Genomic DNA, 24,218 nt, shown 5'->3' on the forward strand with positions numbered 1-24,218 from the left:
AGGGGCAAATAAAATGCCTTTTCTTAGGGTCCCAAGTTTCACTGGCTCCCCCGGAAGCCTGGCAACCACAGGGTGAAATTGCTGCTGATGGAGGACTCAGAGAAGAAGCTAAACCAGAAGAGCGACGGCAAACCCCGGAAAGTACGATTTAAAATCTCTTCTTCCTATAGTGGCCGAGTGTTGAAGCAAGTCTTTGAGGATGGGCAGGAATTAGAGTCGCCAAAGGAGGAATATCCTCACAGCTTTCTCCAAGAATCCCTTGAACCAATGGATGGTGTTTATGGGTCTGGAGAAGCCCCCAAACCCCAACCCTTCTCCCCTAAGCTGACTGCTCAGAGGATCAGCGTTTTTAGAGAGGGCGGTGCTTATACTTTGGCGGGCAGCCAGCCTTTCCTCAACAATTACAAGACAAATGACCATAAGGTTGGTATTGCACACTGTGTATAAGCTTTAAGGAACAAAAGTGTGTTCAGAGAACACATGGTTTCATATTTGTGTCTTGCTAAGTGTCCTGGTATCCACCAGAGCTCTAGGTGTACCAAATTGGCTTAAAATTTATGGGATCACAATGCCACATTTGCTGACTGTTTTTTTTTTTTTTTTGGTGGAAAGTCTAAGAAGCATAGACAGTATTCATATTTCATTCAGGGTTATATATTGCAATGAAATTTTTGGTTGGATTACCTTGGTAGAGAAATAAAATAAGGTAGCAGGGGTTTCTAGTTGGCAGGCTAATATTTTAGAGAATTATGCAACACGGGGTTGTTTTATTTCCTGAAAGAGCTAAGCATTTGAAGGTGCTCATTTGACTCCAGCAAATTATTCAGCATGTGAATTATCCAGGCTTGTTTCTCCAATTTCTACATCCTTTTGTTAGTTGCTTTTTGGATATTTCTCTCTGTCTGTTGATCTATTTATCTTTACACTTTCCTACCTGTTTACCCTGTCTCTCAATTGCTTATTAGTATGAGTTTGGAGTGAGTCTTAGGAAGAGATGATGAAAAGTAAGTTACTCAGAAGAAATGTTCCACGGAGAAGTTAGAGTTAATATGTTCAGTTGAAACAGACACTTTATCTATGAATTTCAATGATCTTCTCTAGTACCATGGATAATCAAAAGCTCCTATATGGATTTTCTTTTAAGCTAGAAGAACCTGAAAAATAGTCACTGATTTCAAAAAAGTGAATTAGAGATTTATGTATGTTCTCTGCCAGTGGGACCAAAATAGATTAAATACAATTATTTAATGTACCGAGTTACATTACATGAATGAGACAGTGAATATAGTCTCATCGTTAAAGTGTAAAATATGGATAATTGCTCTCTAATCATTTTTTAATTGTTAGTTTCCCAAGGGAAATTGTAATGCATCTATAGCATACAAATATATAGGACTTTCTGGTCTCAGTAAAAGCATTATTATGGCCATCTATACAATGATCAAAGATAATGACAGCCATATTTACATTAAAGGGGTATACAGTGTACAGTAACTCTTACTCTTAGCAACATGGTTTTTGCTTATAAAGTATCATTTCATATTCTCCTATTGGGTCTTCACCACAATTTTGAGAAAAAAAGGCAAATTATGGCATCTTATTTCATAGATGAGGGGAACTCAATGTCAACTTGTTATGAACCAGCTCAATATTATAGGGTCATTAGATGTTGAATAAGAATCAAAACCCATCCTTATGATTCTCTATGCATGGAAAGTTATGTTTTAAACAATAAATACGTGAATAATGATGACAATGAAAACAATAGTTACCATTTTTAAGTATGTATATAGTAAGTTATAGTATTTATAGTATATATAATAAGTTAGTATATATATGTATCTAGTTAGTAAATAATAGTTGTGAGGCAATATATTTGGTAATAGTCAAGTACAATAATTAAAATAATGGCTCTGGACTTGAGCATGCATCAGTGTCCACAGAAACTTGCCCAGAGGTAAATGAAACAAACCTCAAATATACCAATGATGAAGGGGTAGAGTCTGGTATATACCATAATATTCTACGAGAATGAAATATTATTCAGTCTTAATGAAAAAATTCTGATAAATTTACAACTTGGATTTCACTTAAGGATATTATGACAAGTTAAATAAATTATTCACAAGAAGAAAATTATGATTCCACTTATATGAAATATCTAAAATAGACAAATTTATCAAGACAGAAAGAATAATGGTTGACAGGATTGAAGAATAGGGAAAGGAATGTATTCAATGGCTACAGAGTTTCTGTTTGGAAATAGAGAAGAGCTGGAAATGAATGGTGGTAATGGTTATATAATGATGAAATGTTTTGGTTTTGGTTTTTTGGTTTTTGGGTCACACCTGGCAGTGCTCAGGGGTTACTCCTGGCTCTATGCTCAGAAATTGCTCCTGGTAGGCTCGGGGGACCACAGGGGACACTGGGATTCGAACCACCAACCTGCATGCGAGGCAAACGCCTTACCTCCATGCTAACCTCTGGTCCCTGATTAAATGTCTTAATGCCACCAAAATGTAGGGTAAAAATGATCATTGTATTTGATATGCATTTCACCAAAACCAAAATAAAATAATAAAACCGGAGAGAGAGTATAGGGGCCAAGGCACCTCTTTTTGCATACAGGCAACACTAGTTCTATCCCTGGTACCATAATATGGTCCCCTGAGCACCACCAGAAGTTATCATTGAGCACAGATCTAGGAGTAAGTCCTGAGCACTTCCGAGTGTGGCCTTCAGATGAGAAAATAATATAATAATTTGTTCTTTAAAAAGAGCAAACGGATTGCAGCTATAGGTCAACACATACACAACACACAAAATCAAGAGCTCTGATGTCAGTTAAACTTGAATTTTATTTGTTTATTTATTTACTAGTTTTTTAGATTTAAAAATTATTTAAACACCATGGTTGACAAGGCTTTTCATAATACAGTTTTTTTCTTCATGGTTACAAAGTTGTTCATAAGTTTCAGTCATATCCATAACACCCTTCACCCTTCTTCTTTCTTTTCTTCTTCCTCTTCTTTTCTTCTTTCTCTTCTTCTTTTCATCCTTTCTTCTTCCTCTTCTTTTCTTCTTTTTCTTCCTCTTCTTTTCATCCTCATTTTCTTCTTCTTTTCTTCTTTTTCTCCTACTCCTACTCCTTTCTTTTACTTCTCCTTCTCCTCCCCCTCCTTCTTTCTTATGCTATCTCCTTCTTCTTTTTCTTTTTCTTTCCTTTTCCCCTTCTTCTTCTCCTTCTTCTCCTTCTCTTTCTTCTCCCCATCTTTCTCTTCTTCTGCCTCCTCATTTTTCCTTCTTCCTCTTCTTCTCCTTCTTTCTCATCCTTTTTCTTTTTCTTCTCCTCCTTTTTTCTTTCTCCTCTTCATATTCCTTTTTTCTTTCTTCTTCCTCTTCCTCTTCTTTACCTCCTCTTCTTCCTCCTTCTTTTTATTTCTCTTGTCTCTACCTTTCTTCCTTTTTTTTTTAGACACTGTGTAAACCTGCATTTTGATGTCCATTTTTCTCTGTGAGTGTAGGCCAGCCCCTTGCCTTTGCTGACTTTAATGCCATCACCTGAGCTATGAAGGTGATGATAGTATGTAAGAAACTTGTAGAAAAGATGTGGCACTTTTAGCATTATGCCAGACACATAGTGTATGCTAAGTAAATGTTGCTTACTGGTTTGTGCTAATGGCTTTTATTATAAGATTGTTTAATCAAAGAAATAGATTTTTTATTATTTTAATTGTTATCTAGAAGTTAAATACTTTGACAAAGTGAAATCAATAATTATATAAAGTTTGTTAACACAATGGTAAGGAAAGTCAAACTTCTTGAATACCTGCCTACTTGACACCTATAGTGTCATCTTCCATCACAATAATTCTAGGAGACTTTTTTTTTTTTTACAATTTACACAACCACATTGGTCAGATAGTATTTGAACAAAATTTGAAATGAAGTTGGTCTGCATCCAAAACCCAGGCATTTTCAGTCTCAAGTAGGGCAATTTTGCACAGAAGCCCAGAGCAAAGGAAAGTTTCATGGTACCTGAGTTGTCTTTCCCAGACCCATTGCCTTTGGCATAAGAATTACTGCTGGATAGTAAAGCACATAGGCTTGTTCAGGCATATGGACCTGAACCATTCTGGACCTCTATAAAGTGGATGTCTCTGTCAGGCATGGGGTTGAACCAGTTAAAGTGGACATTAGTTACACCTAAAGCATTTTCTCAGTTACAAGAGAGAAGTTGGCTTTCAGTGTAATGGAAACATAAACTTGTCTTTTGGTGATTGGGGAAACTGCATCCTCAGAGTATGTCACAAATCAATGTGCTGCCTGGGGTTACTGGATATTGGATATTGGCTATCTGAGAGGAGAGATGCTGTGTCAAATAAGTAGAGATATTTTTTTTAGCATCTTTTGCATGTAGTTGCAAACAGACAGAAACAAACAAACTTACAAACCTTCCATGGTAAATTCTCTTCAGGAATTGCTGGAAGTGGAAATGGAACCTTACAAAAGTACCAACATTTTTATCTTGTGAGGTTCAGAAACTGAGAGGCTAGAGTGTGAAATAGAAACCCAGAAGTATTCAGCAAAGGAAATGAAAGCTGCCACATGATCTCTTCCAGAGAAGGAGAGAAAACAGGGCCAAGTAGGAAGCTTGTGCCTTATAAGTAATTATTGTGCAAGCTGCATGTGTTTCAAAGAAGGAGACCTCACTGTTTTAACCCTATATTTTGGTGGCATTAAGAAAACTACATAACCATTACCATCATCCATCTCCAGCATGTTTTAGTGAACTGCTGGATTTCATCTTTCTTCATATTATTCCTTTGTGTGTATATGTCAGTCTCTTTTCCAAAGGAATCTTAATACTTGGATAAACATGACATCACAGTTTTAACAATGAACAAAAAAATGATGGTTTTCTGACATACAAAGCACTGATTGAACTTTACAAGAAAAAAAATCTAACCCATCCGAAAGTGACTTCTTTAGGGATTGGAGGGGGATGGAAGGGAAATGGGGGTCATTGATGGTGGGAAGGATGCACTGGTAAAGGATATAGTATGACTGAAACATAACAACAAACAATTTTGTAATCATGGTGTTGAAATAAAGCAATTAAAATGAATAAATTTTACATAATTTTATAAGAAAAAATTCTGTGTACCACATATAAGCCAACTTGAGTATAAGCTGACCCCACTAATTTTACCCTAAAACCTGGGAAAACTTAGCGACTTGAGTATAAGCCTGGGTGGAAAATGCAGCAGCCACTGGTAAATTTCAAAAATAAAAATATATGCCCAAAACAATTACAATAATTGTGGAATCAGTAGGTTAAATGTTTTTCAATATTTATTGCTAAGGAAAAGCTGTAAACTAGCCAAAATAATGTTAAAACTTTAAATAAAGTGCAGAAAACCGTAGCTTAACAGGCAATCAAGCTAAATCACAAAGGTTAAAATCCTTCAAAACTAGATTCTTCCTCCTTATCATCTGTATATCCAAACAAAGCTTCAGCTGTTTGATATGAGGGTATCAGCATAGACATTGTCATTATCACTGAGTTAGCAGATATCATCATCACTGCTGTCGGTCTCATACAAAGCAGAATATTGTGGGTTAAATAGTTCAGTGGCATCCAGTTCAGTTCAGCCGCCTACCTTTTCAGCTCAGCTGCGACATGTGAACTGAGCTGAAGCACCGCCTCCACTAGCAGACTGCAGAAGACTGGAGACTATTTGCATTTGATTCGGTGGAAGCACATAGACTCAAATAACCTGTATGCCCCAAGTATAAGCTGAGTTCGGTGTTTTTGGCATAAAACTCGGCTTATACTCAAGTATATACGGTATTTGTTTCTCTATTGTAGGAAATGTATTTACATATATATTGTGAAGACTCAAAAGGAAAAAGAAAACAAAGCCCTAGGACAAAATGGGAACAAGAATCCTACACCTAAAGGGAAATTTTTTTTAAACCATTGTTCAATCAGCACAGAAGCAAGTAAAATATTGGGATAGATCTTGGGGGGGTACTAAGCATTAACTGAAGGATGTTCAGGGCTTCCTGGGAAATGGTTGGAGTAATGGAAAGGAATTCAAGAGTCTCAGGATAGTATTTGTTTATTTTTTATTTTTTATAATAATAATTTTTATTTGTTTATTTCAATATTCAAGCATGTATGCATTTTAATACCTATTTGTCTGCGCAGGGTCAGCCCATTTGCAGATGGGCAAACAGGTTCTGAGAGCTCAATGATTATCCTTTATATCACAGTCGGTGAATAATGGCATTTGGATTTAGCAGTCACCATCTGTCTCAAAGCTGTACTACCTCTGGGAAGAATTATGTCTTATTGACCCTAACCATGAACTTCCTCTCCTTCCCTGCAGCATTGATATATTGCCTGACTTTATCCTGTGACGGTTCAGTAACCATGGTAAATCCATACATGGGAACATAGACTAATAATGATGATGAATAGAAGTATACTTGGTAAAATATTTTATAATTCAAAAAGAAAATTACAGAAAAATATAAATAGAATATATAAAATGGTAGCATGGATTAATATAAGTAAATACGTGTAAGAAATAAGATCATTTTTGGGGGAGATATTTATGAATAGTGTTGCATAGGTGTTAAGAATGTGACTTGAAGATCTGGAGAGATCCTAGTGGGTGTGGTGCTTGCCTTGCACATGTCTGATGTGGGTTCTTTCCCCAGCATCCTAGGTGGTCCCCTCAAGCACTACCTGGAATAATTCTTTAATGCAGACCCAAGAGTAAACCTGAACATCTCTAGATGTGGCCCAAATACTGAAACAAAAAAAAGTAACTCAAGGGTGTTAAACTTTGTTAAACCCCAGAAACAAACCTAGAGTAACTTGGTAACTTTGGCACCTAGTTAATTCTAGTGAGATCCAGTCTTCTAATTTATAAAATGTTGAAATATAGCATTATCTTCAAACTGAGGCAATATTTCTAAACTGTCTAGCATGATGTCTAAATCAATAAATATCATACTGGTATTAATTACTCAACACATTATATCTACTATTATTACTACTTTATGTATTAAAATTTGGAGCTCTCTACTTTTATTTTTAGTGCTCCTTAATATTTAGTAGGCACTTACTGTGTTCTTTTTTTTTTTTTTTTGTGGTTTTTGGGTCACACCCGGCAGTGCTCAGGGGTTACTCCTGGCTTCATGCTCAGAAATTGCTCCTGGCAGGCACGGGGGACCATATGGGAAGCCGGGATTCGAACCGATGACCTTCTGCATGAAAGGCAAACGCCTTACCTCCATGCTATCTCTCCGACCCCAACTGTGTTCTTATTAATGTTGTGCCATGTGGTAGCAAGAAAACCTGCCCTGTAGAGACTGGTTGTGATGAGGTCAACTTTGGTTGTTTCATTTCAACAGGAAATTAAAGTTTGACTTCATGGTTTTTAGAGAAACTACAGCAATCAGAATTAATTTAGTTGATGGGGTGAAAAAATTCTGGAGGCCCAAGTTTTGTCTCTCCTATTTTCTGGGATGGGAACAGATTCTACAGCCTGGTATTTGGTGGAAAATTATCACACTGACTCTCCATTTCTCTAGTCCACGCCTATTATAGACTTTGGAAAGATCATCATCTACACAAATAACCTGAAGATTATTCGAACCCCAATGGACAAAAGAGACTTCATAAAGAAAATTCTTCAAAAGGAAGAGGAGGTTGAAAAACAGTCTCTGATGAGCAAAGAAAACATCTACGGAGTTAATAATCAGAGTGATGAACCTTTGCCAGAAGCAAGAAGCACATTCCCTCACAACCAGTATCCACAGGTGGGTCAGAGCCATTTATGGGCCTAATCAAGGATGGTCTTATGATCTCAGTTTCCAAACCATCTTGCTTGTAGAGCATTAGAATTTTATTATTCATAACAATTTAAATGCCTTCATATTCAAGCTGTTAAGGAATTTTAAATTTTATTGTATTTTAATGGTACTGTGATAGTAATAATAGTTGTAGGTCCACATTTCAAATAAAATTAAAATTTAAAATTTGTTGGGATGGCCACTTTTGATATTGAATTAATTCTTGTTCTCACTTCACCAAGTGGCTGGTGAACATCTTGCTCATAAGATTAGGGGGGAAATCAGCATTGTCCATTCCCAGTGGGTTTGAATATGCTTCTGCAATTAATATTATAATAAATTCACAAGATTTTTTCCTGTTTCTTATTTGTTTATTATTCTTCCTTTTCTTTTTTATGTGATATCTTTATTTAAACATCTTGATTACAAATATGATTGTGATTAGGTTTTACTCATGTAGAAAACATCACCCTTCACCAGTGCAATATTCCCACCACCAATGTCCCAAATCTCCCTCCATACCACCCCACCCCCACCTGTACTCTGGACAGGCTTTCCAGTTCCCTCATTCATTCACTTGGTTATGGTAGTTCTCAGTGTAGTTATTTCTATAACTGCACTTACCACTCTTTGTGGTGAGCTTCATGAAGTGAGCTGGAAGTTCCACCTCCTCTCTGTCTCTGAAAATAGTTGCAAAAATGACTTTTATTTTTCTTAAAAACCATAGGTAAGGGGCTGGGGCAGTGGTGCTAGAGGTAAGGTGTCTGCCCTGCCAGCGTTAGCCTAGGACGGACTGCGGTTCGATCCCCCAGCGTCCCATATGGTCCTCCAAGACAGGAGCGACTTCTGAGCGCATAGCCAGGAGTAACCCCTGTGCGTCACCAGGACTGACCCAAAAAACAAAAAACAAAAAAACAAACAAACCCATAGATGAGGGAGACTATTCTGTGTGTCTCTCTCTCTCCCTCTGACTTATGTCACTCAGCATGATAGATTCCATGTATATCCATGTATAGGAAAATTTCATGACTTCATCTCTCCTGACGGCTGCATAATATTCCATTGTGTATATTTACCACAGTTTCTTTAGCCATTCATCTGTTGAAGGGCATCTTGGTTATTTCCAGAGCCTGGCTATTGTGAATAGTATAGCAATAAATATAGGTGGGAGGAAGATATTTTTGTATTGTATTTTTTGTGTTCCTGGGGTATATCCCGAGGAGTGGTATAGTTGGGTCGAATGGGAGCTCAATTTCCAGTTTTTGGAGGAATTTCCATATCGCTTTCCATAAAGGTTGAACTAGATGGCATTCCCACCAGTAGTGGATAAGAGTTCCTTTCTCTCCACATCCCCATCAGCACTGATTGTTCTCACTCTTTGTAATGTGTACCAATCTCTGTGGTGTGAGATGGTATCTCATAGTTGTTTTTATTTGCATCTCCTTGATGATCAGTGATGAGGAGCATTTTTTTCATGTGCCTTTTGGCCATTTGTATTTCTTCTTTGTCAAAGTGTATGTTCATTTCTTCTCCCCAGTTTTTGGTGGGATTAGATGTTTTTGTTCTTGTAAAGTTCTGTCAGTGCCCTGTATATTTTGGATATTAGCCCCTTATCTGATGGGTATTTAGTGAATTAGTTTCTCCCACATGGTGGGTGGCTCTTGTATCCTGGGCACTATTTCCTTTGAGGTGCAGAAGTTTCTCAGCTTAATGTATTCCCATCTGTTTATCTCTGCTTCCACTTGTTTGGGAAGTGCAGTTTCCCCCTGAAAGATGCCTTTAGTCTCAATGTCATGAAGTGTTTTACGTACGTGTTGTTCTATATACCTTATGGTATCAGGTCTGATATCAAGGTCTTTAATCCATTTGGATTTTACCTTCGTAAATGATGTTAACTGGGGGTCTATGTTCGCCTTTTACAAGTGGCTCTGCCAACACCACTTGTTGAAGAGGTTTTTCCTGATCCACTTAGGATTTCTTGCTCCTTTCTAAAAAATTAGATGCTTGTATATCTGGGGAAGATTCTCTGAGTACTCAAGCCTATTCCATTGATCTGAGGGTCTGTCTTTATTCCAATACCATGCTGTTTTGATAACTATTGCTTTGTAGTACAGTTTAAAGTTGGGGAAAGTAATGCCTCCCATACTTCTTTTACCTACTAGTGCTTTAGCTATTTGAGGGTGTTTATTATTCCAAATGAACTTCATAAGTGTTTGATCCACTTCTTTGAAGAATGTCATGGGTGTCTTTAGAGGGATCGCATTAAATCTGTGTAATGCTTTGGGAAATATTGCCATTTTAATGATGTTAATCCTGCCAATCCACGAGCAGGGTATGTGTTTCCATTTCCATGTGTCCTCTCTTATTTCTTGTTTCTTATGTGTTTGGTCAAGTTGACTCCAAGATATTTGAGTTTGTGTGGCACAAATGTGAATGGGATTCCCTTCTTAATGTCCACCTCTTCCCTATCATTATGGTGTATATAAAGGCCATTGATTTCTGTGTGTTAATTTTGTAGCCTGCCACCTTTCTATATGAATCTATTATTTCTAGATGCTTTTTGGTAGAGTCTTTAAGGTTTTCTAAGTAGAGTATCATGTCATCTGCAAACAATGAGAACTTGACTTCTCCCTCTCCTATCTGGATTACCTTGTTATCTTTTTCTTGCCTAATCGCTATAACAATGACTTCCAGTAATATGTTAAAGAGAAGTGGTGAGAGCAGAAAGCCTTGCCTTGTAACAGAATTTAGAGGATAAGCTTTTAGTTTTTCTTCATTGAGGATAATATTTGCCTCTGGCTTGTGATAGATGGCCTTAACTATAATGCAAAAGGTTCCTTTCATTCCAATCTTACTGAGAGTTTTGATCAAGAATGGGTGTTGGACCTTATAAAATGCTTCCTCTGCATCTATTGATATGATCATGTGATTTTTTATTTTTCTTGTTATTGCTGTTTTGTATTATGTTGATAGATTTACAGATGTTAAACTATCCTTGCATTCTTGGGATGAAACCTACTTGATCGTAGTGTATGATCTTCTTGATGATGCATTGGATCCTATTTGCCAGGAATTTGTTGAAGATCTTTGCATCTGCATTCATCAGGGATATTGGTCTGTAAAATTCCTTTTTTGGCAGCATCACTGTCTGGTTTTGGCATCAAGGTAATGTTGGCTTCATAAAAGAAGTTTGGGATTGTTCCCATTTTTTTCAATTTCATGGAAGAGCCTGGCTAGGATTGGTAGTAGTTTCTCTTGAAAGGTTTGAAAAAATTCATTAGTAAATCCATCTGGGCTTGGGCTTTTCTTTTTAGGCAGACGTTTGATTACAGTTTCAATGTCCTCATTAGTGATGGGGGTATTTAGATATGCTACATCCTCCTTATTTAACCGTGGAAGGTTATAAGTGTCCAAGAATTTATCCATTTCTTCTAGGTTCTCATGTTTAGTATCATAAAGTTTCTCAAAGTAGTCTCTGATTACCCTTTGGATCTCTGCAATATCTATCATGATCTCCCCCTTTTTATTTCTTGTTTTAATATATATTTTATTTAAACAACTTGATTACATACATGATTGTGTTTAGGTTTCAGCAATGTAAAGAATACCACCCATCACCAGTGCAACATTCCCATCTCCAATGTCCCAAATCTCCCTCCTCCCCACCCTACCACCCCACCTGTACTCTAGACAGGCTTTCTATTTCCCTCATACATTCTCATTGTTAGGATAGTTCACAATGTAGTTGTTTCTCTAACTAAACTCATCCGTGTTTGTGGTGAGCTTCATGAGGTGGGCTGTAACTTTCAGCCCTCCTCTCCTTTGTGTCTGAAAATTATTATTTCAAGAATGTCTTTCATTTTTCTTAAAACGCATAAATGAATGAGAGCATTCTACATTTTTCTCTCTCTGACTTATTTCACTCAGCATAATAGATTCCATGTACATCCATGTATAGGAAAATTTCATGACTTCATCTCTCCTGACAGCTACATTATATTCAATTGTGTATATGTACCACATTTTTTTTTATCCATTCATCTGTTGAAGGGTATCTTGGGTGTTTCTAGAGTCTTGATATGGTAAATAGTGCTGCAATGAATATAGGTGTAAGGAAGGGATTTTTGTATTGTATTTTTGTGTTCCTAGGGTACATTCCTATGAGTGGTATAGCTGGATTATATGAGAGCTCGATTTCCAGTGTTTGGAGGAATCTCCATATTGCTTTCCATAAAGGTTGAACTAGATGGCATTCCCACCAGCAGTGGATAAGAGTTCCTTTCTCTCCACATCCCCGCCAACACTGCTTGTTCTCATTCTTTGTGATGTGTGCCATTCTCTGTGGTGTGAGGTGGTACCTCATAGTTGTTTTGCTTTGCATCTCCCTGATGATTAGTGATGTGGAGCATTTTTTCATGTGTCTTTTGGCCATTTGTATTTCTTCTTTGTCAAAGTGTCTGTTCATTTCTTCTCCCCATTATTTGATGGGATTAGATATTTTTTCTTGTAAAGTTCTGTCAGTGCCTTGTATATTTTGGAGACTAGCCCCTTATCTGATGGGTATTGGGTGAATAGTTTCTCCCACTCAGTGGGGTGCTCTTGTATCCTGGGTGTGCAGAAGGTACAGAAGCTTCTCAGCTTAATATATTCCCATCTGTTAATCTCTGCTTTCACTTGCTTGGAGAGTGCAGTTTCCTCCTTGAAGATGCCTGTAGTCTCAATGTCCTGGAGTATTTTGCCTACGTGTTGTTCTATATATCTTATGGTTTCAGGTCTGATATCGAGGTCTTTAATCCACTTGGATTTTACCTTCGTACATGATGTTAACTGGGGGTCTAAGTTCAATTTTTTGCAAGTGGCTAGCCAGTTGTGACAACACCACTTGTTGAAGAAGCTTTTTTCGCTCCATTTAGGATTTCTTGCTCCTTTATCAAAACTTAGGTGACTGTATGTCTGGGGAACATTCTCTGAGTATTCAAGCATATTCCACTGATCTGAGGTCCTGTCTTTATTCCAATACCATGCTGTTTTGATAACTATCGCTTTGTAGTAAAGATTAAAGTGGGGAAAAGTAATTCCTCTCATATTCTTTTTTCCCAATAATTGCTTTAGCTATTCTAGGGTGTTTATTGTTCCAAATGAATTTCAAAAGTGCCTGATCTGCTTCTTTGAAGAATGTCATGGGTATCTTTAGATGGATCGCATTAAATCTGTACAATGCTTTGGGGAGTATTGCCATTTTGATGATGTTAATCCTGTCAGTCCATGAGCAGGGTATGCGTTTCCATTTTCGCATGTCCTCTCTTATTTCTTGTAGCAGAGTTTTATAGTTTTCTTGGTAAAGGTCCTTCTCATTTTTAGTCAAGTTGATTCCATGATATTTGAGTTTGTGTGGCACTATTGTGAATGAGGTTGTTTTCTTAATGTCCATTACTTCCCTATTATTATTGGTGTAGAAAGACTATTGATTTTTGTGTGTTAATTTTGTAACCTGCCACATTGATATATGAGTTTATTATATCTAGAAGCTTTTTGGTAGAGTCTTAGGGTTTTCTAAGTAGAGTATCATGTCATCTAAAAACAGCGAGAGCTTAAACTCTTCCTTTCCTATCTGGATTCCCTTAATATCTTTTTCTTGCCTAATCGCTATAGCAAGGACTTCCAGTGCTATGTTGAGTAAGAGTGGTGAGAGAGGACAGTCTTCTCTTGTGCTAGAATTTAGAGGGAAAGCTTTTACTTTTTCTCCATTGAGGACAATATTTACCTCTGGCTTGTGGTAGATGGCCTTAACTATATTGAGAAAGGTTCCTTCCATTTCCATCTTCTGAGAGTTTGATCAGGAATGGGTGTTGGACCTTATCAAATGCTTTCTCTGCGTGTATTTAATGATCATGTGATTTTTATTTTTCTTGTTGTTGATGTTGTGTATTATGTTGATAGATTTACGAATGTTAAACCAGCCTTGCATTCCTGGGATGAAACCTACTTTATCGTAGTCGTTGTTTTTTTTAAAGAGGCATTGAATCCTATTTGCCAGGATTTTGTTGAGGATCTTTGCATCTGTGTTCATCAGTGATATTGGTCTCTAATTTTCTTTTTTATAGCATCTCTGTCTGGTTTAGGTATCAAGGTGATGTTGGCTTCATAAAAACGGTTTGGAAGTGTTCCTGTTTTTTCAATTTCATTAAAGAATCTTGCCAGAATTGGTAGTAGTTCCTCTTGAAAGGTTTGAAAAAAATTCAATAGTGAATCCATCTGGGCCTGAGCTTTTGTTTTTGGGCAGACATTTGATTACTTTCTTAATTTCCTCAATAGTGATGGGGGTGTTTAGATATGCTACATCCTCTTCATTCAACTGTGGAAGGTTGTAAGAGTCCAAGAATTTATCCATTTCTTCCAGTTTCTCATTTTGGTGTCATAGAGTTTCTCAAAGTAGTTTGAAACTCTGCCTTTGAATCTCTGCCATATCAGTAATGATCTCTCCTTTTTCATTCCTTATACGAGTTATCAAGTTTTTCTCTCTCTTTCTTTGCTAGTTTTGCCAGTGGTCTATCAATAATGTGTATTTTTTCAAATAACGAACTTCTTCTTTTGTTAATCTTTCGGATTGTTTTCCAGGTTTTCACTTCATTTATTTTTGCTCTCAGCTTTGTTATTTCCTTCTATCTCCCTATTTTTGGTTCCTTATGTTGAGCACTTTCTAGTTCTATTAGTTGTGTCATTAAGCTACTCAGGTAAGCCCCTTCTTCCTTCCTGATGTGTGCTTGCTAAGCTATAAATTTTCCTCTCAGTACTGCTTTTGCTGTGTCCCATAGGTTTTGATAATTTGTGTCTCCATTGTCATTTGTTTCTAGGAAGGTTTGATTTCCTCTTTGATTTGGTTTCGTAGTTCACATTTAATTTCAGAGCCCTGTGGTCAGGAAAGTTAGCCTGCAAGATTTCTCTCCTCTTGCTATTATGGAGGTGTGTTTTATGTGTCAGCATGTAGTCTATTCTGGAGATGACCCATGTACATTGGAAAAGAATGTGTATCCAGGTTTTTGGGATGGAGTGTCCTGATATATCTACTAGTCCTTTTTCTTCCATAACTCTTTTCAGGGCTAGTATGTGTTTGTTGGGTTTCAATCTGATATTATTGATTTCTTCTTTCAGATTTGTCAGTAATTGTATTAGATAATTTGCTGGTCTCTCATTGGGTGCATATATGTTTAATAGTCTGATTTCTTCCTGTTGTACATATCCCTTGATATGTGTACAAAGTGTCCATCTTTGTCCCTTACTACTTCTCTGAGTATAAAGTTGGTATCATCAGATATTAATATGGCCACCCCAGCTTCTTTAAAGGTGTTGTTTGCTTGGATGATTTTTCTCCAGCCTTTGATTTTTAGTTTATGTTTTTCCTGATTATTCAGGTGTGTTTCTTGTAGGCAGCAGAAGGTTGGGTTCATCTTTTTGACCCATTTTTGCCACTCTGTGTCTTTTAATTGGTGAATTTAGTCCATTGATGTTGAGGGAGATGATTGTCATAAGATTTAATGTCATCTTTGTAGATAAGTTTTCTGTTTTTGATGGTCTCTCTTGTCTTAAAGTAGACCTTTCAGTTTTTCTTTTAAGGCTGGTTTTGCATCTGTGAAGTTTTTGAGCTGTTGCTTATCCATGAAGCTATGTATCCTTCCTTCAAACCTGAACTTGACTCTGGCTGGTTGCAATTGTCTTGGTGAGGCATCCATTTCATTCAGTCTTGTCACAATATCCCACCACTGTCTTCTGGCCTTGAGGGTTTCTCTTGACATGTCTGCTGTAATTCTAAAGGATGTTCCTTTGAATGTAATTTCCCTTTTTGATCTTGCTGCTTTCAGTATTCTATCTCTATCTGTAGGATTTGTCATTGTAAGTAGGATATGTCTTGGGGTGTTTTTCTTCTGGTCTCTTTTAGCTGATACTCTTCGGGCATGCAGGATTTGATTGTATGCAGTCTTTAGCTCTGGGAGCATCTCTGTAGTGATTTCTTCGATGGTTAATTCTTCCTGGGGATCTCCTGGGGATCTACCTAGGCCTCTGGGACTCCAATGATTCTGATTCTTATGTTGTTTCTGTTGAGTTTATCAAAGACTTCTATTTTCATCTGTTCACATTCCTTGTGTACTTTTTCCATTGTCTGATCGTTTGTCTTAAGCGTTTTTTTTTTCTTCAGTTTCTTCTGCTGTATTGTTCTGCATCTCATCTTCCAGCATGTTGATTTTGTCCTCAGCTGCTGTTACCCTGCTGGAGAGGCCCTCCACTCTGTTTTTCATTTGAGCTACCATGTTTTTCAGATCTGTTATTTCAGTTTGGGGTTTTCTGATTTCTGTCTTTGTGGTCTGTTCAGATCGATCTATGCTTTCTTTGAGTTCTATGAGCATCCTCCACATTTCTATTGTAAACGCCTTATCTGAGAGGTTAATCAGATGGTTGGAATTTTTTGAGTCATCAGAGCTATCATCTTCATTCTCTGTGCATGGTGTTTGCCTGCAAAGTTTCCCCATTGTCACACTTGTAGGCTGATTTTTTTTCTGTGTGTTGTGGTGGGTTTCATTGGTTAGAGTGCGCAACCTCAAAGCGAAGCGGAGGGGCCACGCTCTTCTGTGGCCTCTGGGACAGTTTTTTTTGGGGTGCCCTTCCGAGCCCTCTGAGGAAAGCTTGAGGGATTCAGAAAAGACACACAAGCAAACAAAGCCAACAGGTCCCTTCAAGTTATCACAGGCATCAAGGGCACCACAGGGAATGACCTGCACATACAGAGGAATCAGCTCTCTGCCTGGGGACTCTCACAGCAGTCCTTACTCACTGATGTTTCCACTGGTTTTTGTTTTTGTTTTTTTTTTTGGGAGGCCACACTCATTTAATGCTATGGGGTTATTCCTGGCTATGCGCTCAGAAATCACTCCTGGCTTGGGGGGACCATATGGGATGCCGGGGGATTGAACCACTGTCCTTTCTATGCTAGTACTTGCAAGGCAGATGCCTTACCTGTAGTGCCACCACTCTGGGCCCAGTTTACAGTTTTCTTAAGGAATTTTATAAACTCACATGCAGTCTTTAGTTCTCTTTGGTTGAGATTAATGTAGTTATCAAGAGGCAATGTTGTTTATAATCCTCATCTGAGACCAGGCACCAGTGAAGAATTGTAAGTTGTAATATGTGGAAACTTCAATGGAACACAGCTGTCAATTTACATTACCCTTACTTCTTGGTCCCTGAAGTACCAAAATTTTCTAGTGATAGCACAATGCCAATTGGATTCTTAAAATTTATTTATTAAAAATTAGTATATATTGGGATTAGAGCAGTACTGCAGCAGGTAAATTCGATCCCTAGTATGCCATATTGTCCTCCAACCCCCTCCAGAATGATCCCTGAGTGCATAACTGGGAGTAACCCCTGAGCACTTGTATGATCCCAAAACAACAATAAAAACTTGTATATATATCTTTTAAAATTAATATTAAATACTTTTTCCTTGACTTAAAATATTTTTGTGTGTGTTTGGGCCTCACCCGGGGCACTCAAACATTATTTGTAGTTCTGCACATAGAAATTATTTCTGGCAGGCTTGGGGGCCATATGGGATGCTAGGGAAATGTGTTTACTCCATGAAGGTTTCAGAGCCAGTTCGTGGCATTCTGGAAATTATTTATTAAACAAGCTTAATGAGTGGTAGAAAAAATTAATCAAATAAAATAGGCCTAGCAGTGAAAAAAAAATTCTGCTCACAGTTTCTTTCCAGACAGCTCTCATACACAGTAAGATCTTTCTGAAATGCAGTTTAGTTATTGGATTATGTCAAACTTTTACCCCTCAGTCCTCCCCTCAATCAACAAGTTTGAACAGCCTGTCATCAGTTGGAATAATATCTAAATTCTTCATTTGTTTTGGAAAGCTGGTAGCGTTTTGCTCTTTCCTAGCACAGCCCAAGTCCCACAGCCTAGAAGTCTAGAATATTCTCCAGAACCCCCACCACTTTGCCTTTAGCTTCTTAGAGTTCAGTGGAAGCTCAGATTTTCATAGGTGATTTTCCTGGCTTCTGGGAGACCCAAATGTTCCCCAAGGTACCCCAGGGCAACTTACAACCTTCTGCATAGTTGTGGCCTTATTTTTATCTTACAGGATCATTTGGTTGGTGTTATCACTTATCCACAGCATTTGACTGCCTTGAGGGCACATTTTTTGTTTTGTTTTGTTTTATTTTGGGGCCACACAAGGTGGTGCTCAGGGGTTACTCCTGGCTATGCATTCAGAAATCGCTCCTGGCTCTGGGGACCATATGGGACGCAGAGGATAGAACCCAGGTTCGTCCTGGGCAGCTGTGTGCAAGGCAAATATCCTACTGCTGTGCTATTGCTGCGGTCCTTAACATGGCAGTTTTAACTTGGAAAAAAAGAGCCTAACAATGCAACAGATACATGATTAATTATATGTGGAAAGAAGACTGAAATTTGGGGTTTATTGGTAAGAAGTATTTTTATTTTATATTTTCTTGCCCTCTACCTGCATATTGAAAACTCAGAAGACAACATCAGGCAAAAAGTCGATGTACTTCAATCATCACCTTCTGATTTTAGTTCATTCATTCTAGATTGTTCCTGCTGTAGCCTAAATTGTAGCACAATATATTTTTAGAAGAGGGCCAGAAATGGTAAAAAGGCAGGTCACCCTGAAGGCCTGAAGGAAAACTAACAGGCCTGATCAGACAATTACACTTCAATTCATCTCAGAGAGATTTAGGTGTTTTAGCTGTCATGTCATAAACTAGGGCAGGGGGTACAGCAGAATGTTGCCCTGAAAAGACCCACATTCTTTCGTGCCTGTTCTTGAAACTGTGTTAAATTGTTCTTTGTTTGATCCTTTATACAGGAAATGGCCAGACCAGTTTCATTCTCAAAGGTCAGAGAACATCAAGGAGCCCCTCCTGACCCAGAGAGTCTTTGTTCTGTTCTATGAACAGGGAAACAGTGGAAATGTGAAAAAAAGAGCAGGACAGAAAAAGCCAGGCCTGCTGGAATCTTAATATAAACCATAAAAGGAAAGATGAGGAATAATTGAATTGAGCCACAGTGAAGCACGAAAAGGGGGACAAGGATCTGACCTTGTGTTCAGTGGTGGGCTTCTTTAGTCTTTATGAGAATTTGTCTTGGGAATCATGGAAATAATAATAAGAATGATATAATAACTGCTACTTATTGGGGGACCTTGATGTCCAGGCACCATGCACAATAGTTCTCATTCAACAGTCCAGCCCCATTTCACAAGAACTCTGGGGTAATCCTTTATAGGGGTCTCATTTTAAGCCTGGGGGGAAATAACTTAAGACAAGTGAAGTTAATGGTCAGAAGTTGTCAGAGTCCCTAGTCAAATCCAGGTCCATACCAATTTCATGATCTTGGTCACTGTGCTAAGACTTTGGATTGGTGCTGATTATCACATACAGGGCTTTGTAAGCTTTTGAGTATTCAATAAAACCTAAGGCTCCTTTAAAATAATATTATAAATCATGATTTACCGAGTTGTTAATAATAGAGTTGTTTTAGTCATTCAATATTTAAACACCACTACCACCTCCAGTGTGATCTTCCTTCTACCAGTGTCTCCTGTTTCCCACCCACCACAAAGACCTGCCCCCTTGCAGGCACAAATAAATGTACTTCACATTGTTTAATAAATTGTCTTCACATGAAGACAAATGAAATTATCAAAACTTAGATTGTCAAGGGTTACTTTGAAATAATTATTATATCATCCAGTGGTGTTACTAACATCAGTGGCTAAGGATTTACTGGGTTATTGTTGGTGCTAATTGAGCCTTCTGTTTAGGCTCCCTGAGCTTGGTGGTCTTCTATGTAACTTTTCCATCAGATATGATGTAATCCCACTTGGCTAATACTGTTATAAAAGTTTGAGGTGTCAAAATTGTGGTAAGTGGCTGTGTGGTCCACGATTTATAAAACTGGAACAAATTTGGTGCTTGACAGTTTGCTATGATTATATTGTTGAGCTAGACTGTTTTTTGTTGAAAGATATTGGGTATGGCTATGAGTGCTGTGGTTTCATGCAGAAAGGGGAATCTGCCCCCACCCATTAGGAGAAGGCCTCAGAGTTTTCAGCCTAGATGGAGCGGACTACCTGGGAAGAGTTGGCAGACACCGCTTTATTTCAAGTTAGTAGAGGAGGTGGTTGCTTTTTCTGCAGGGAAGATGGTGGGGTACTAAGGCTGATTTTTGTGCTCAAAGCTAATAGGTGGTTTGGGAAGATTTGTTGGGTCCTAGAACCCAAGTTATATAATCTCTATTTTTTATTAATATTTTTATTTAAACACCTTGATTACAAACACGATTGTAGTTGGGTTTCAGTCATTGATTGTAGTTGGAGTGTTCAGTAAAGAACACCCCCCTTCACCAGGGTGACATTTCCATCACCAATGCCCCAAATCTCTCTCCTCCCCAACCCTCCCCCGCCTGTATTCTAGACAGGTTTTTTTACTTCCCTCATTCATTCACATTGTTATAATAATTCTCAATGTAGTTATTTCTCTAACTGCACTCACCACTCTTCGGGGTGAGCTTCATGTAGTGAGCTGGAACTTCGAGCCCTCCTCTCCTTTGTCTCTGAAAATTATTGCAAGAATGTCTTTTATTTTTTTTAAATCCATAAATGATGAGACTATTCTGCATCTATCTCTCTCCCTCTGACTTATTTCACTCAGCAAAACAGATTCCGTGTACATCTATGTATAGGAAAATTTCATGATTTCATCTCTCCTGACAGCTGCATAATATTCCACTGTGTATGTGTACCACAACAATCTCCGTCTTTGTACTACATATTTTTCTGAGAAGATAAAAATGATAAATAGAAGCAAATGTATACTAGGCATGCATAGAGTAGGGTTCAACACATACCTACTGAATTCATTTTATGTTGTTGTTTGTTTTTTTGATTGTCTAAAATGAGCTTGTTGAGAGACAGTGGGTGGAGGATGTGTGATAGCCTAAGGCAAGAATGGGTGCTCTGTGAAGCTGTGCAGAAGTATCATGTAACCCATTGAAAGAGAACCAGAGGACCAGTTTTTATTCTTTACAGCATGTAGCTTTATTCACCTTTTAATATTTTATCCTATACAAATGAATTTTGATGGCTTGTAGTATCTTGTTTTTTTTTTTATAGGGCTGACTTATATCATTAAGATATAATTGGGATGAAATAAAAACATGACAAATTTAACAGAAAATGAAAATTTGATTTGCTATTATTTATATAAGTTATTATTGTTATTAGGTTCAGGAGCTGTACCTAGCGGTGTTCAAGGCTTACTCTTGTAGGTGTTCAGGGAACCATATGCAGTGCCTGAGGATTGTACTGGGACAACTGTGTGTAAGGAAACTGCCTTAATCTTTGTACTGTCTCTTGAGCCCTATTCATTTTATTTCATTTATTTATTTATTTATTTTGTTTTTGGGGTCACACCTGGCAGCGCTCAGGGGCTACTCCTAGCTCTACACTCAGAAATTGCTCTTGGCAGGCTCGGGAGACCCATATGGGATGCTGAAATTCGAACCACCTTCCTTCTGCATGCAAGGCAAATGCCCTACGTCCATGCTATCTCTTCAGCCCCCTATTCTTTTTATTTTTAAATAAAGCAAAGATAATTTTGCTTTTCAAGATTATATTGTTTGGAGATTACAATTTCACACCTCCTCAAGTGTATGTTACCATACTATTACTATCCAGAAGTACTATCCCCCCACACTCCAGGGGACTCCCCTAAATATCAACAGGCATCTGAGGTTTGTCACTTAAAATATAAGCACTATTTGAGGTTCTAATTATTGGAATGCCATTCCCTATTCCTAAAAAAAATAAAATTCAATTCTTGAGGCATCTAGCAGTAAGAAGTTATTTTCAGAACTGATGCTTCCTTTTTGTCAGAGATTGCTTAATTCTGAGATTATTTTTAAAAAAGGCAATGGTAGATTTATTTTTAGTGTGGGACCTCCAGCTGTCTTGTTCCTAGAAGTTATGAATAGAGAGGGCTCTCAGATTTCCGTGTTTCATTTGTTTTCTCATTTGCCAGATAGGTGAAGAGCAAACATTGAGCAGGTGCTGTACAAGATGTCTAGGAAGTGAGGGTAGAGAAGGAATGGGCTCAGATCACTTTCAAAGTCTGGTTCCAATTGGCAGCTTGAAGGAACATGTGAGAAGGCCATGCCAGGGATGATAAAATTGGTTGGCACTTCTAAGCTAGAAGAGGGAGTGAGCAAGTTTTTCTGAAGGAGAGGCTGATTGGCCTAGCTCTGAGAGCAGGTAGAAGGTAACTGAGATAGAAGTGGGGAAAGGGTGCTAGAGATCAGCTGGAGAGATCCCAGGACAAAAGCCTGACAGAGGTTACTTAAAATTGAAATCCACTAAGGAGATAAGAATTTCAAATGAAATGTTAGCCTGGGGAAAGTGTTCATTGAAAAAAAATTTTTTTTTGTTTTATTTTGGTTTGGGGACATACCTGGTTGTCTACAGGGTTGTTCCTGGCTCTGCACTCAGGGATCATTTCTGACGCAGAGAACTGGTGGTTCTGGGAATAGAATATGGATCAGGCCAATGCAAGGCAAGTACCTTACGTGCTGTATATCTCTGCAGCCTTTCATTAGTTTCTTTCTTTTTATCGTTGTTATTATTTTTGGAGCCACACTTTATTTTTCCAGCAGCACTTGGAAATTATTTCTGGCATGCTCGGGGGACCATATGAGATGCTGGGATCAAACTCGGGCCAGCCGTGTGCAAGGCAAATACTCTACATGCTGTGCTATAATTCTGGCCCCACCAGTAAATAATTTCCTGAGACCTTTCATGTAGTAACCACAACTGGAGGCACTTTGAGATGAACATATGTGTGAATGTGTGCGTGTATGAGAGGAATTTCCCACAAAAGCAGAGCAGGGGCCCATACAAAGTTTGCATCCAAGTGGAGGAAGGAAACTGGGCATGTTTGAGAGATGTTACAAGTGAAATGGATATGATTTGATGCAAGAGTCACATAGAATTTATCTGTGCCTTGCCCCTACTTTCTTATGTCTCCTGACCTTGCACTGTGGTTTCACAGGACTAAAGTAGTCCATTTCCTTGAGTTGTCTTCAGTGAAGAAAGGTAACAATAGCAAAGGAAGATGTCGAGGACTGAAACTTCATAGCACAACTTAGATGTGACATCACTTTGATGGGGGAACCTAGGATGTACTTAGTATAGAACCTGGTCCTTCCCTATACTCTTCTAGCCTGTATCCCAGGCTGATTCTGGAGCACAGAGCTCTTTTATTTTTTTCTAATTTTGATTTATTTTTATTTTGATCACAGTGGCTTACATATCTTTCACATTAGTATTTTAGGTACATATTGACATTGAATCAGGTGAAAGAGCACAGAGCTCTTGATCCAGTGTCTCTGTTAATTCTCAAAGAGAATGAAGGATAGTAATAATTCAGTTCTAAGCTTTGAAGGTTTGCAAAAGATTCATCCCCTCAGTCACTTAGTCACACAAAAACTTCTTGAGTATCCGTTCTTGGACAACTTCAGTGAAAGACAGTGTGCTGTGACATTCGGAGCTCTGCTCCCTGGGAGCCAAACTTGCTTTCTCCTCTTTCAAGTTGTGTGAGCACTGACATATAACACACTTCTTGGTGTCTAGGTTTCCCAACTTCATCAGGGGATGACTCCCTGTCCTGTTGGGATATTGTTGAGTCTTAAATGCATTGACAGAGACAAGGCTGGCTTGATTAAGTTGCTGTGATTATTCAGTGCCTCTGACCAGTCCCCACATTGGCAAACATTTCTGTTTGATACTGCACCTGTCCTAGTCCTGTATAATAGGGGCCCCTTTTGGTGATGTCAGAGATCATACTAAGGGCCTTGCGAATACTAGTGCTGGCTCCTTTGCCATCCAGTGTTTCTTTGACCTGTGGGTGTGTAATGGACTCAAATTGCTGTCACTAACCCTGTTCTGTGTCTTTCAGGAAGGGGAGCTTCCTGAGGACAACTGTTTCCACTGCAGAGGCTCGGGCAGTGCCACCTGCTCTCTGTGCCACGGCAGCAAGTTCTCGATGCTGGCCAACAGGTTCAAGGAGTCCTACCGGGCCTTGCGGTGTCCAGCTTGCAACGAAAATGGTCTTCAGCCTTGTCAGATTTGCAATCAATAAGCATTGGCTTCAGATGTCAGCTTCTCTCCTGTGCTCTCTAAAAGTTATTTCTGATAACTGTTTCCATCCCCTACCCCCTATATTCTATTCCCTGTTGGCAAGAAAGCCCCAGCAGTTGTGATCACTTCAA

At 38.4% G+C, this 24,218-nt stretch overlaps 1 protein-coding gene across 1 annotated transcript; it reads left to right on the forward strand.

Annotated features, from left to right (window-relative positions):
- The first annotated feature begins 87 nt into the window (after window positions 1-87).
- GRXCR2 (glutaredoxin and cysteine rich domain containing 2) lies at window positions 88-24,218 on the forward strand. The gene is made up of 3 exons (XM_049786958.1): window positions 88-423; window positions 7,609-7,836; window positions 23,906-24,218. Exons 1-3 carry the CDS (start codon window positions 88-90, stop codon window positions 24,086-24,088), a joined length of 747 nt encoding a protein of 248 aa, XP_049642915.1. The 3' UTR covers window positions 24,089-24,218.

Source organism: Suncus etruscus, chromosome 14 (assembly GCF_024139225.1).
Source record: "Suncus etruscus isolate mSunEtr1 chromosome 14, mSunEtr1.pri.cur, whole genome shotgun sequence".
In the NCBI taxonomy this organism is placed as follows: Eukaryota; Metazoa; Chordata; class Mammalia; order Eulipotyphla; family Soricidae; genus Suncus; species Suncus etruscus.